The sequence below is a fragment of the Psammomys obesus genome, unplaced genomic scaffold, assembly GCF_907164565.1.
Source record: "Psammomys obesus unplaced genomic scaffold, mPsaObe1.curated_primary_1811, whole genome shotgun sequence".
Lineage (NCBI taxonomy): Eukaryota > Metazoa > Chordata > Mammalia > Rodentia > Muridae > Psammomys > Psammomys obesus.
In genome coordinates this window covers 5,892,687-5,906,820 of record NW_026596234.1, presented here as the reverse complement: position 1 = coordinate 5,906,820, position 14,134 = coordinate 5,892,687, and the positions used below count along the sequence as shown (strand labels likewise).

Sequence of the window (14,134 nt, the reverse complement as noted above, 5' to 3'; positions counted from 1 at the left end):
AAAAAAAAAAAAACCAAACCCCTATATACATGCAAATAATATTTATTTTTAAGTTCTGGGCACAGGCCAGCAGTTCCAGAGCAGTGGAGATGGAGATGGGAGGATGGCTAGAGCTGGTGGACCAAGAAGTCTAGTGAGTTTTTAGGCTCAGTGAGAGACCCTGACTCAAAAAGCATGGTGAAGAGTGATAGAGCAGGAAGAGGCCCAATGCACATCTGGCCTCTGTTCACACATGCACAAACACACTCACGCGTGCATGCACACCCAGCTATGTGTGGGTTTGGGTGAGTCATTTAACTTCTCCATGCCTCCATTCTTACTACAGATGTTCTGGAAATTTCTGTGAGATAATTTGTATAGCACACAGAGAAAAAGCACAGTAGGTGCTACAGAATGACTTCTTGTGAGAGATCACATAGACATGTATCAAATCATGCTTTCACCTTTACATAGAAGGACACCATTTGAGGCTCCGCATGAGCATTTGTCATTGTGTTCTACCATGTGTGTCCCACAGGCACGCTCCTGTCCAAGGTTATGAGATTAGGGGGATTGTCCAATGTTGATGCCTTTCAGCATATCATGAGTGATGTGTAGAAGTTTGGTAGATGTGAAGGAAAAGGTTAAAGGCCCATTAGAAAGCCTAGGGACAAATTGGGGCAACATGGGGCTAGGGGTGGGTTTTCTAAACTAAGGGGAAGAAAAGCAACTTGGGAAAGTGGATGCTCTGTTAGTTCCTTTTGCTGTAACAAAACATCATGACCAAGGCATCATAAAATAAAGGGGTTCGAGTCCATAAACGCATAATGAAGGCATGGTAGCAGGAAGAGCTGAGAGCTTAAACCATAAGCAGGGGCCAGAGAGAGTGAATACAGGGGATGGTGGGAGAAAGATTTCCCTTGTGACCCAATAAGGCCATATCTAATCATCTCAGACAGTTTGGCCACCTGGGAACCAGGCATTCGAACATGTGAGCCTATGGGGCTATTCTTGTTCAAACCGCCACCATGTACAGACGAAGATGAGTTGTTGAGGAAGTACAGAGAGAGGAGGCTCAAAAAAAAAAAAAAAGGTGAAGCCAGGACTGAGAGACCTTGAGTGACAAGAGCAGTGGGGAGCCACTGAAGGAACCTGAGCAAGAGAGTGGTGCTCAGATGTAAAGAGCCTTTCAAATTCTCTTTTGGTTGCACTGACCTGGGGCAACTTTGTGTGGTTCTTTCTCAGGGACAGGGTGTTATGTTGGCACCAACAATTGCCTTCAGACAAGGCTCTGGCTACAACCCCTTATCCAGCACTCAGAAACCAGAATGGATTCATGATGCTTCAGTGTTGCTGGGGAAGGCAGATATCAGAAATGTACCTCTGACTAGCTTCACCAAAGAATCGGGGTCCAGTGCCATTCCAGGCTCCCCTGTTGTCCACACTGAAGCTGTGACTCTCCCCCCACAGATGGGGAACACTGTGCAGAAGAAAGACAGCCTTCCAGAAGAGCCTTCCTATGCCTTCCCAACACCTAGGGACACCCTTCCTTCCGCTACAGGGAGCAGCTACAAGGTCCCACCCAGGTTTCTCATTCCCAGAGTGGAGCAACAGAACACGAAGCCTAATATTTATGACACCCCTAAATCCATGCAGGGTGTGTCCCATGACACCCCTAAAGCCATGCAGGATGTGTCTCGGGCTGGAAAGGAGCTGGAGAAAGGCAGAGAGGCTCTAGAGAATTCCTGGATCTCCAGACAGACGAATTCTCTGTTTCCCGATTCAGACAGGCTATCTGTGGCCAGCTCAGACAGCAGAGCTAGTGTGGTGTCTTCATGCTCCTCTATATCCACAGACTCCTCCCCGGGCTCCTCCTCAGAGGACTCGGTGAAGGAGCTGTGGATGGACAGGGACTTTGCCAGAGAGACAGCAATGGCCCTGCAGCACAAAGTAGACAGCTCAACAGCGGGCCTGCTGCTCTTTGTAAGCAGCACTTGGAGATTCCGAGACTCCTTGGAGACCAACATCAAGACAATCCGAAGGGCCGCTGACCACGTCGAAGAATCCTTAAGAGAGTTTCTGGATTTTGCCCAAGGTGTTGGTGGGATGGCCTGCAATCTCACCGATAGCCACCTTCAGGCTAGAATTAGAGATCAGCTCCAGACAATCTCCGGCTCCTACCAGACTCTCCTGGATGCCAAAGGAAGTCTGGACCGCTGCAACTGGTCCCTCGAAGTTCTTGTGACGGACAAAGTCCACAACAGCCTGGACGACCTGGAGAGGTTTGTCATGGTGGCACGGCTTGTTCCAGAAGATGTCAAGAGATTTACGTCCATTGTCATTGCCAATGGGAAGCTCCTTTTCAAACAGAACTGTGAGAGAGGAGAGGTGGAGTCCAAGTGTGAAAAATGCACCCAGCGTCCCCAAAAAGAGACTGAGACCTGCCAAAAGAGCAGTCCCTTCAACAAACTGGCAACCGAACACTCCCTTGACCTGGCAAAGAAGAGCAGAGTGAATGTCTGTGGACGGGTGAGCTCAGGGTGACAAACAGTAAACCTGGGGGCTTTGTTTGTCACCTGAAATGGTCCTCACTGAGGGGGAATGCTGGGAATGTGTGTGTGTAGAAATGTGCACATATGTATGGAAGCCAGAGGACATCCGGGGTGTGACTCGTCAGTGTTTCTTACTGGCCTGGAAGTGGCCAACTAGGCTAGGCTGGCTGGATGGCAAGGCCTAGGGATCTGCCTTTCTGTGCCTCCCAGCACTGGAGTGACAGGCTTGTGCTACCACACCTAACCTTCCCCAACCCATTGAGCCAGGTCCTTGTACTTGCAAAGCACTTCCCAGGCCCTCTCTGAGTATGTGTGTATAGGTGTGTGATGTCTGGCTCTGTCTTTCCTATCTTATTTTATTGTTGTTGTTGTTTTGTTTTTGAGAACAGGGTCTCATTATGTAGCCCTGGCCTGGAACTCACTATGTAGACCAGGCTGGCCTGAGATCACAGAGATCCATCTGTCTCTGTCTGTGCCTCCCTCCTGAATGCTGTGTATAAAAGTGTGCGCCACCATGACTGGCACCAGTCTCTTTTCACTCTTTATTTTGAGATAGTATCTTCCTAAGTTGCCCAGAAGGGCTTTGGGTTTGTGTCCCTGACACCTTATCCTTCTATCCTGGTTAGGGTGATGGTGGCTGTGATGAAACACTACCAAAAGCAAGTTGTGGATGAAAGGGTTTATTTGGCTTACATTTCCACATCACTTAAGGAAGTCAGGACAGAAACTCAAGCAGGGCAAGAACCTGGAGGCAGGGGCTGGTGCAGAGGCCATGGAGGGGTGCTGCTTACTGGTTTGTTTCACATGGCTAGCTCAGCCTACTTTCTTATAGAACAAAGCACCATTGGAGGGGGTGGGAGAATCCTCCCACAAGGGGCTGGGCCCTCCCACATCAACCACTAACTAATAAAACACCATACAGGATTGCCTAAAGTCCAATCTTCTTTTTTCTTCTTTGGGTTTTTGAGACAGGGTTTCTCTGTGTAGCCTTCTCTGTGTAGTCCTGGACTCAATTTGTAGACCAGGCTGGCTTTGAACTCCCAGAGATCTGCCTGCCTCTGCCTCCCTGAGTGCTGAGATTACAGGTATGAGCTACCACGGCCAGCTCTAAAGTCCAATCTTACGGGGGCATTTTCTCAGTTGAGGTTCCCTCCTCTCCAATGACTCTAGCTTGTGTCAAGTTGATATAGAAGTAGTCAGCACAGAATCTTCCAAGGTGCTGAAATCAGAGCCCTGAGCTGTTACTGCTGGATTTCTTCACATTTGCAGGTTGAGTCACTGTAGGTGTGTTTCTCAGAGTCAGAGGAGGAGAACATTCTCGCTGCTGTGCTGACCAGCCAGCAGCTCAAGGAACCCCAAGAAGCTCTTCTCCGGCTGGGTACCTCTGTACCCCACAAGGAGACACTTGAGTTCAGGGATTCCCAGACTGCAGAGGCCCAGCAAGTGACTGTTACAAGCAGAGAGGCAGCACTTCCCAGGTTCTTCCGGAAGTGCCTGCTGACACATTCTAGAAAGTTGACTGTTTTTTGTTTGGTTTTTGTTTTGTTTTGTTTGTTTGTTTGTTTTGTATTTCCATTTTGTCAGGCTACATTGACAGGCAACGCTCAGACCTTTGCTACCAAAGCCAAGGCATGCATCAGTAGGCAGAATCATGAGCAAAAGCTCATATTTAAAAGTAAACTTTAAAGCCTGGTGGTGGTAGTGGTGCACACCTTTAATCCCAACACTTGAGAGTCTGAGGCAGGTGAATCTCTGTGAGTTCCAGGCCATCCTGGTCTACAGAGCGAGTTCCAGGACAGCCAGAGCCGTTTACATAGGGAAACCTTGTCTCAAAAATCAACCAACCAAACAAAGAAACAAAATAAACTCTAACTGGCTTGAGAGCGCACGCCTTTGATCCCAGCACTCCAGAAGCTGAGGAAGGGGGTGGGGAATTCCAGGCCAATCTAGGTTACACAGCAAGGTCTTGAGGGTGTGGTGGCGGTGGTGGTGGGGCTCAAAAACCACCAACCATGACAGAGAAACAAACAAACAAAAAAAGTGAACTTAAACCGAAAGCTATTCAAATGAGTACTATGAAGATTTAATTTTATTTTTCAGAAGTCACCTCACCTGCAAGAGAAAGGACGGCCCATCCTGGAAGGAAGGTCAAACGGAAACCAAGATTTTGGTGGCACGGTAAGCCCTCGTGCACCCCAGTGCTCTAAAGAGTGTGATCCTGCCCTGGACAGCTCTCCTGGGCTACAGAAACTCAGTGTTACCGTCTACTCCGTGTTTACGACATCCACGTGCCTTTTGCTTTCTTAGGCAGGGGGAGGAACCCTGGACACTTGGAGTCAAGCATGAACACCTAAGTATCAGGGGAAAACATTTTCAGATGCTCTTTAGGGTTATCATGGGTGACATCCACATGACAGGACATTGTCACGCGTCCTGTGATAATTTTCTCTCTCCCTCTCTCCTTTCTCTGCATTTTATAATTGAATCTAAGGTTCTGTGTAAGTCAGGCAAAGACTGCCACTGAGCTACACCCCAGCCTGGCAACCCTTTCATGCTTCTGATGATGCACACAATAATGCATTTTGGTTCGAGGTTTAGTATCTTCGTGGTATCTTTGACACTTGATCAAAATCTTTTAACCCAAAGATGTTATCACTGTGTGTTTTTATTGGCTGCCCTCTATTTGTGGCAGGAAGAAAATTTCCTTTCACCGACCTTAAATGTTTCCTCTAAATTAAATAATGCACACAGAATGAGTCCAGGGCTAGGGAGATGGCTCGGTGGGTAAGAGTGGCTTGCTATGCAAGCATGCAGACCTGAGTTCGAATCCCCAGCACCCATGTGAAAGAGCCAGTCATGGTGAGCTGCTATGTGACTGAAACCCCAGCATCAGAGGGCGGGTAGAGACAGTCAGCTTCTGGGAGCTCACTAACCAATCAGCCTAGCCAAGATGGGAACCTTCCAGTTCTATGAGAGACCGTAAGTCAAGGCGACAAGATGGGGACAGATTGGAGAAGACACCTGACACCATGTTTTAGTCTCTGAATGTATGTGCACAAGCAATACCTGTGCACCTACATACATGCACCACATAACACAAACACACACACACACACACACACTGAGCCTATTTAAAACCCAAGTAAGAGCCCAGTCGATGTTGAGAGATACAAAGGAGAAGAAGGTTACAGGAACTGTCGAGTTGCAGTAAGCCACACCAACAACTGAGGCACAGGAGAGAGCAAGAGAAAGGTGCCCTTTGCCTTGAACAAGCCAGATCAGGGCAGGTTCCCAAGTTTCAGCTGTCCCCAACCCTTAGTACTTAGCTTTGGCTCTCTCCTGCTGAAGGCCACAGTTTTGTCCCATATGAGGAATGCCTTGACTTCCTACCACTCTGATCTCTTGGATCTGGACAGAGGCTAAACATCCACAGTCCAAGCCCCCAGGTGATGCTGATGGGGCTGGTCCCCCCCAGGCAATGCTGATGGGCCTGGTCCAGGGCCCACATCTGCTTCACACTAATAGGGCTTTCTCATTGGCTCCATGTATGGGATGCACCATTGGCTTCTCAGGACCCACCTCTGCCCACAGCCCACAGCAGTCTCCCATTAAGAGACAATGACAGCTTCCTCCACCTCCGACTCCGTTCTTGACCGGGTAGAGGATAGAACCAGTGAGACATACTGACTGACACTGCCTGGAGAACAGGGCTCACGGCAAAGATCAGGCCCTCCTTGAACTGGCACTCTTCCTCCCGCCTCCAGAGAGTGGGGGTAACACCCAACTCCTCACCCCCGTGAACGTTTGAAAGTTGCAAGTTTATATAATCGGTGTGTCCTTTAGAATGTGTTTCTTATGGTTTACAGAGCTGATGGAGTAAAATTATATGAACAAATGCGTTACAGTCTATAGCCCAAGAATACATACTGTTGCACTTGGGTGGTGGTGGCTGCACGCCTTTAATCCCAGCACTCAGAGAGGCAGAGGCAGGCAGATCTCTGAGTTCTGAGTTCAAGGCCAGCCTGGTCTACAGAGTGAGTTCCAGGACAGCCAGGACTACACAGAGAAACCATGTCGAAAGAAAGAAAGAAAGAAAGAAAGAAAGAAAGAAAGAAAGAAAGAAAGAAAGAAAGAAAGAAAGAAAGAAAGAAATTCATTTGTTAGACTAATGTTACAGCCAGCTATGAATTTCCTTAGCAAATCTGCTTTTTCTCATAAGGGTTCTTGCAAATTGAGCCAAAACAGGAGAGCAAAGAACTGGCGATTCTAGTCCTTATTTTTTTTTCCCTCCTTCCTCTTCTCTAGAGTTCTACGTCTCTTGGCTCTCTCCCTCCCAGTCGGCAGAACCCGGAGAGGAAGATCCACCTGTCCGAGCACTGCAGGCTCTATTTCGGCGCACTCTTCAGAGCCATCGGTGTCTTGGCCAGCAGCCTCAGCAACAGCCAGCCCCCTGAGGTCTTCATTACTCAGAGCAAGCTGGTCATCACCGTCGGGCAGAAGCTGGTGGACACGCTGTGCAATGAGACCCAGGAGAAGGATGAGCGCAATGAGATCCTGCATGGCAGCAGTCACCTGTGTGGGCTGCTCAAGGACCTGGCGCTGGCCACCAAGAATGCGGTGATCAAGTACCCTAGCCCCAGCGCCCTGTACCGCCTCCAGACAGAGGTGGAGAAACTAGAGCACCACTCTCGGAAATTCAGAGACACATTGGAATGAAGCCTTTCCAATGCTCCCACAGAGGTCAACTCCTGGCTAGCTTCATACCCACAGCTGGTGCCACTCTGTTCTGGGGAAAAGCCACAGGGCTCGGGGATGGTATTAGTAAGTGGCTGAGCTCTGAAGGGCAATGGCTGACCACAAAGAGGTCAAGAGAGAGGGACAGGGGACAAGTCAAGACCTTGAGATGTTGACCTCGCCTTGCCAGGTGTGCGGCGCCAACAGTGGAAGCAGCATCGTAGGAGCCACGCGTCGTGTCAGCCAAATGTGTGTGTGGTTTACAGTCTACACTTAATTATTAGGCCGCACCTGCGGTCAAGTTAAAGGGCCTGAAGTGACAGCTGCGTATCAGAGGCTCTGCCCTCACAGACTGGGAGGACAGACCAAGGGGCAAAGAAATGTGAGCAGTGTGCCTGCTGCTAGTGAGAAAAGAAAGTTGGGGGGAATGGAGAATGGAGAAGGAGAAAGGATTACTTTCTGTTGCATTCATTAGAAAACTGCAGGGGTTGGTGTTGCAAGCCTTTAAGTTCAGCCCTGGGGAAGTAGAAGCAAACAGACCTTAACGAGGGCCAGACTAGCCCACAGTGAGTTCCATGCCAAAGAAGGATCTGTAGTGAGAACCTGTCTTTTTTTAAAGCCCCTCCCCCCAAAAGCAACGAGTTTGCCTTTATTATCAGTTGTTTTGCATTAACGCTGTGAGATGTATACGAATTGTACATGAATGTTTGTGCATATGTGTGTGAATGCGTGCAGCTGCTGGAAACTGAATCCAGGGTTTCATGAATACTAAGCATGTAGTACTCTGTCACCAAGATTGGCCCCTTGTTCTCCCCACCACAAAACTTACTTTGGCTGTTACTTCACCCCAAGGGTGATTTGTCTGTCTTCTGTTGAGTCCCCTACTAACTTATTTTGTACATTACAAATCCTGTATCAATCAGTTTCACTGCTCGGTTAGATTGGGTTTGTACGTCACTAGTCTCAAATCTATATTTATCTATAATCACGGATGGATTTAAACACATTCGCAAGGTCCTGAGAGATGGCTCAGGCGTTAAAAGCACCTAACACCAATATTGATTATCTCAGGGACCCACGTGGTAGAAGGAAAACTAACTCCTGATGACTGCCTTTGTACAACCACTCACAGAAAAACCTAAGCTGAAATTAAAAAAATTAAAACATGTAAGCACGCCGGCAGCAGTGCTTTCTTTGGAAGAGTCTTCGAGCCGCACCCCCTGAGTGCTGGTACCAAAGTGAAGCATCTGCTTAAAACGTCTTCGCTCTGAACATGTCTGCAGGGATCTGTGCAAGTCTGTATGTGTCAGTCTGGACTGGAAGCAAAACTGTCATTTGTGTGTTCCCGGAGTGGGGCAGGAAGACGTGGCATGCAGATGACAACCACAAAATGGTCACAGCTATGGAAGTGTTACCAAGCGCCCTCATGCAAACCACTTCCTTTTTCTCCCCTTGCAGCTCAGCTTTTCAACTCCCCTTTTCCTATGGTTACCTAACCTTATCATTCACTTAGTGCAGCTCCTGTTAGTATGATTATCTTTTCATGCCGTGGAAGGGTCCCTGTCTCCCCTGAACCCATGATAACTGCACAGACTAACAAAGCACCCCCAGGCTGTGTCTCCTGCAGAGGTGCCAAGTCCAAGTCTATCTTATCTGCATGTGGTGAGCACTTTTGAAACATTGACTCTGGGGACTGGAGAGATGGCTCAGTGGTTGAGAGCACTTGCTACTCTCACAGAAGACCCTGGTTTGGTTACCAGCATCCATATTGTGGCTCACAACCATTTGTAACTCCAGTTCAAGGGATCTTGCCTCTCTGGCCTCCTTAGACAGCAAGTGTGCATATGTGTGTACATACAAACATACATACATCCATAGTCATAAATGAAAACCCTCATACACACAGAACAAAAATAAATCCTTTTTTTAAAATATTGAATGTAAAAAAATATATATATTGAATGTAGGGGCCAGAGAGCATGCTCTTCTCTTCCAGAGAACCTCATTTCAGATCTTAGCATCTTTATTGTGCAGCTCATAACTGCTTGCAACCACAGCTCCAGAAGATCCAATGTCCTCTAGCCTCTGAGGGTATCTGTACATATGCAGCACACACATATACATAAATAATAGTTTTAAATCATGTTGAGTATAGAGCCAGGTATAGTGGTACACATCTGTAATTCAAACACTTGGTAAGGAGGCAGGAAGATCAGAAGTTCAAATCCAGCCTGGACTATGTGAGATCCTCTCTCAAGAGCACAAAATAGCAGTAACAGAGGGGAGTGAACAGGGTAGCAATTAGAATGGGTGGGAAAGAGAGTAGATGGGGATTCGGTCTCATACAAACAAACCACCATTGCCTCTAGCAGGCTGCTCTCTCAAGACCCTAAAATACAATCCCTTGTGAGGCTTGGATCCAGCCCAGGGGGCTGTGTGTGTGGAGGGGGATGTCATATTCAGAACAGCAGGATCCTGCTGTGAGTGAAGGAAGTTGTGACCGCTCTCTCTGAGCTATGCAGGAAAATGCTGGGCTCTTGAGATAACCTGAAGCCAGCTGGCCACATAGCTGGCCAACTTCAGGGCCTCCAATGTTGTCAAGGTACAGTTTTCAGGTCCCACACTCTGTGAGCTGTTTTAAATGAAGAAACTCCCCAATCATTTAATATTACCAATATAGACTCAGGAGCTCAGAGAGGCAGAGAAAGCAGCCACCTGACCTTCCTACTCAGCTCATGTTCCAGAAGGAAAAGCCAAAAGCTTGTTAGCTCACGGGACAGCCTGGGAAGAGAAAGCCAAAAGCCCCCTTTTCTTCTCCTCCATGCTGTCTTAAATACCCCCTCTCCAAGTCCCTTCTTTCTACTTAATCCCTGTGAGCTGGTTTCTTGCTCTGCCTCTTGACCCAGGGTTAACTTTATTAAGTCCGGTGTACAGAAAACTCTAGGATCTAAGGTGTGTGTTAGGGCTGAGACACACCCTAATCACCTGTTTACAATAAACAGAAAGTTCTTGGATTAAAGGTGTGTGACAGGCTTGAACCACACCAAACAAGAAACAGGTTTTATACTTCATAATCTCATGTGTTCACAATAAAATCAGTGGCAAAGTGGCTTCCTTGGATTATGCCCTCCTTGATTATGTCCAGACGAGGGACTTCTTTTTGTTTATATTACCTTAAATCAGGTGCCTGCCCCTGACAGTGTGAATAACCTATTCACACACATGCAACACACACTCAAAGTGACACAACTACTCATACACCCACACAAACTCACTCATAGACACATACTCATATGCATATACACTCCCACACCCACTTCTATTCTTTCTTTCACACACACCCACTGTTACACACACTCACTGACACTGACACATACTCACACTCCCAGTAACTCTTACCACTGGCTCTGTGTGGTAATGTGATGCATCTAAGGATTCCTTCTGTCGTTTCTATGGATGCAGAAAAAAAGAACAGGGCTTCTGGCAGAAGAGGCTGTGTGGGTGAGGCCTAAGCAACCCTGTGGTGTAATTAGTCAGTAGGGGGACTTACAGTACATCATACTCAGAGATATGCTTCATTTCTTTTTGTTTTGTGTTTTTGAGACAGAGTTTCTCCATGTAGCCTTAGCTGTCAAGGGACTCTCTCTCTCTGTAGACCAGGCCTTGAACTCACAGAGATCCTCCTGCTTCTGCCTCCCAAGTGGTGGGATTACCGGTGTGTGCTACCACTGCCCAGCACTGATTCATTTCTCTGAAAGTAAGAAGACTCCGGGGATTAAATGCTGTGGAACCAGGAACCAGATTTCAAGAGCCAAGACCGTGCTTCATTCTTCCAGCACAATGTGGGGTCACCACCCAAGAGGAACTTTGACTGGCAGCTCACAGCACAGGTGTCCTTTGCCTGGCACATTCCATATATCCAGGCTTCCAGGAGAAAGCAGATCGTTAGCCTGGATCGTGTTGTATGTATAGTTTAGGCTAAGCCATGCTTAGCCATTCTGGGGATGGTGAAAAGCCTTCCAACTTCCACGTTCCTGTATGATGATCGAGGGCCATGCTTCAAGCTGACCCTCCTAAGCACGGCAGCCAGGTGTGTTGCATAGACCTAGGTCTGCAAAGACAAGGATTTGAAGCACCAAAAGCAACTGGCACTCACTTTCATATCGTTGATTGATCTGTGTCCCTTCAGCCTCAAGGGATTATGCAGAGCTGGACTCAGGTGAAGGCTGGACACAACAGGTTTGTATCAGAGCCAGCGAGTTTAGGAACGTGTCATCTTTTATAGTAGACCCTAAGCATAGCCACGGGAGCTGTGTCTGACTGAGACAACATATTTATCTGATTGCTCAGCAGCTGGCTCTTGGGAGACAAAAGCAGGAGGGTTGCTGCAAGTTGAGGCCGACCAGGGCTATGTAGCTAGATTCTGTCTCAGCTTAAAAAAAGATTATACCTATATCTATCTATACAAATTATAGACATCTATAGACACATTTAACTATAGATACACCTGTGGTAGATATTTCTATGAAGTTGAGCTCAGCATGGTATACACAGCAAGTGTAAACATAGCAAGTTATAAGCCAGCAGGGTTATATAGTAAGCCCATCTCAAAAAATAATAGGTATATATATATATATATATATATATATATATATATATATATATGTACATGTATATATATGTATACACTGTTAGCCAAACCAAACCAAACCAAACAACAACAAAAACTTGTCCTTCACTCTGGAGGGAGAAACTATCTTTATCTTCCAAGGTTGTCTGACACAGTATCCATGAGAACAAAATGTCATGTGGTCTCCTCAGACATGCAGAAATGGAAGACAGCCATTGCAAGGCTGGGGAGGCAGCTAGAAGAGCAGGGATGCATGCAGCTGGAAGCAGGAATGGAGGCACCTGGAAACGGAAAGCTACAGGGAATCAAAGGGTAAAATCTTCTTGCTGCAGAAACACTCGTTTGTTTACTTGATGATAGGGCAGCATTTATTTGCGCTGGTTCTTTGGCTCAGCACTGTCCTAATGCCTGGCAAGCTTGAACTCAGCCCCTCCCCAGTGACAGACAGCCTAGTAGCTTGTGACACAGGGCTGGTTTCCATAGTTTTGAATTTTTTGAATTGTGTTCAAACAAACAACTGTTGTCAAGAGATGTGGGTCAGTTGGTAGAGTGTGTGCTTAGCACGCATAAAGGAAGTCCTGAGTTCCATCGCTAGCACCTCATTGATGGGGGTGGGGAAGGTCAGGGTTTCAAGGTCATTTCCAACTACACAGGGAGTTTTGGGGCTAGCCTGCACTATGTGAGAGCCTACAAAGCAAACAAAGAAAATCCTTGTCAACAAAGAGCAAACCCATTGTGTACAAGATCATGAAAAATGCTGCTTCTCGATGCAAATGTTTTCTTCCCTTTTTTCGAAGATAATGGCTATCATGGGGGGGTGAGCCTCCCCAGACTGATTTCAGAGGACTGCCCGGGAGCTTTAGAATCAAGTACACTTTGTCAGCATTGGCAACTTCCTGTTAAGTAAGTTTTTTTTTTTTTTTTTTTTTCTAAAATCCATCATTGTGTACCATTTCCTCCACATAAAGAGAAAGGAAATGGTGGGTGGTGGTGCTAGCAACCTGGCCTCAATTGAGTTCAGTTTGCCGAGAGGATGGAAGTGGTGAGGACCCACCTGAGAGATCTTCCACTGTGACAAGCACTGGGTCATCGTCTATCAGTTTTGGTGCAAATACATTTTTTTTAAGTGAGGGTCTTGCCGTGTGGCCCAGGCTAGCTTCAAAACCACCATTTTCCTCCCCATGTGCTAGGGTTGCAGGCATGTACCACTCCCCAAATGAACGGCATTTATAAAACGCCTTCTTGGCCCAGTGGGTGAGATGGATCTGTGAATAAAGGCGGTTATTGCCAAGTCTGGGATTGATCCGCAGGACTCATATGGTGCGAGAGAACCTCCTCCTGTAAATTGTTCTCTGACCTCCACACATGAGCTGTAGTCCGTACACATACAGCCCGGCAAAACATTCATATATAAAATTTAAAAATTTTTGAAAATTCTAATATATAGTTTTTGAGGCAGGATAGAAAGGAAAATTTAAATGGACATAGGAAGCAGGGGAAACTCTTTCTGCTAGGGTTAGTTTTCACTTTCCACAGACTGAGAGAAACACAACTGACTAAATTGTGACTGCTTGCCAATGGATCTCTGTAAGTTCAAGGCCAGCTAGGACTACACATCAAGCCCCTGGCTCAAGAAGAACAGGAGGAGAAAGAAGAGAAAGAGTAAGATAATGATGATGGTGATGATGATGATTTCCCAGAGTCTACATTCCTTTTTAAAGAGATAATGTTAAATAAGCCAGGCATGGTGGTACATGCCTTAAAGCCCTTGGCTCAGGAGGTTGTTTCCATGAGTTCCAGGGCCAGCATGGTCTACATAGTGAGTTCCAGGCCAGCCAAGGCTGTATAGCATGACCCTGCTTCAAATAAACAAACAAAAAGTGCTAAGGATCTGCTTCATTGGATACAGTGCCTGCCTATCACACACAAAGCCCTGTAATCCCAGCACTAAAGAGATGGAGGCAGGAGCATCAGAGGTTCGAGGTCACCCTTGGCTACACAGAGGGTTTCACTTTCCACAAACTGTCACAATCACCACAGCATGCTTCCTTAAAGACAGAACGCTTATGAGTCTTTGGGTTTCTCTGTATCAGCACACTCCTCTCATCCCCAAACCCAGGCAATGCACCCTTGGCAGGAAACTAAGTGAGCTAGCTCGTAATTTCCTACTTAATCTTTAAACTTTGTTTGAACTCTGCATTTTGTTGCAAGCTGCAGCCTTTGAGCTATGTAACTTCAG

At 47.0% G+C, this 14,134-nt stretch overlaps 1 protein-coding gene across 1 annotated transcript in view; it reads left to right on the top strand.

Annotated features, from left to right (window-relative positions):
- The window catches only part of Cass4 (Cas scaffold protein family member 4), a 20,844-nt gene extending 13,597 nt beyond the window's left edge, over positions 1 to 7,247 (top strand). Inside the window, exons 5-7 of the mRNA XM_055595922.1 lie at positions 1,225 to 2,508; positions 4,632 to 4,709; positions 6,837 to 7,247. Of these exons, the coding sequence (XP_055451897.1) occupies positions 1,225 to 2,508; positions 4,632 to 4,709; positions 6,837 to 7,247 (1,773 nt within the window). The remainder of the gene's footprint in view (positions 1 to 1,224; positions 2,509 to 4,631; positions 4,710 to 6,836) is intronic.
- Positions 7,248 to 14,134: the final 6,887 nt, after the last annotated feature.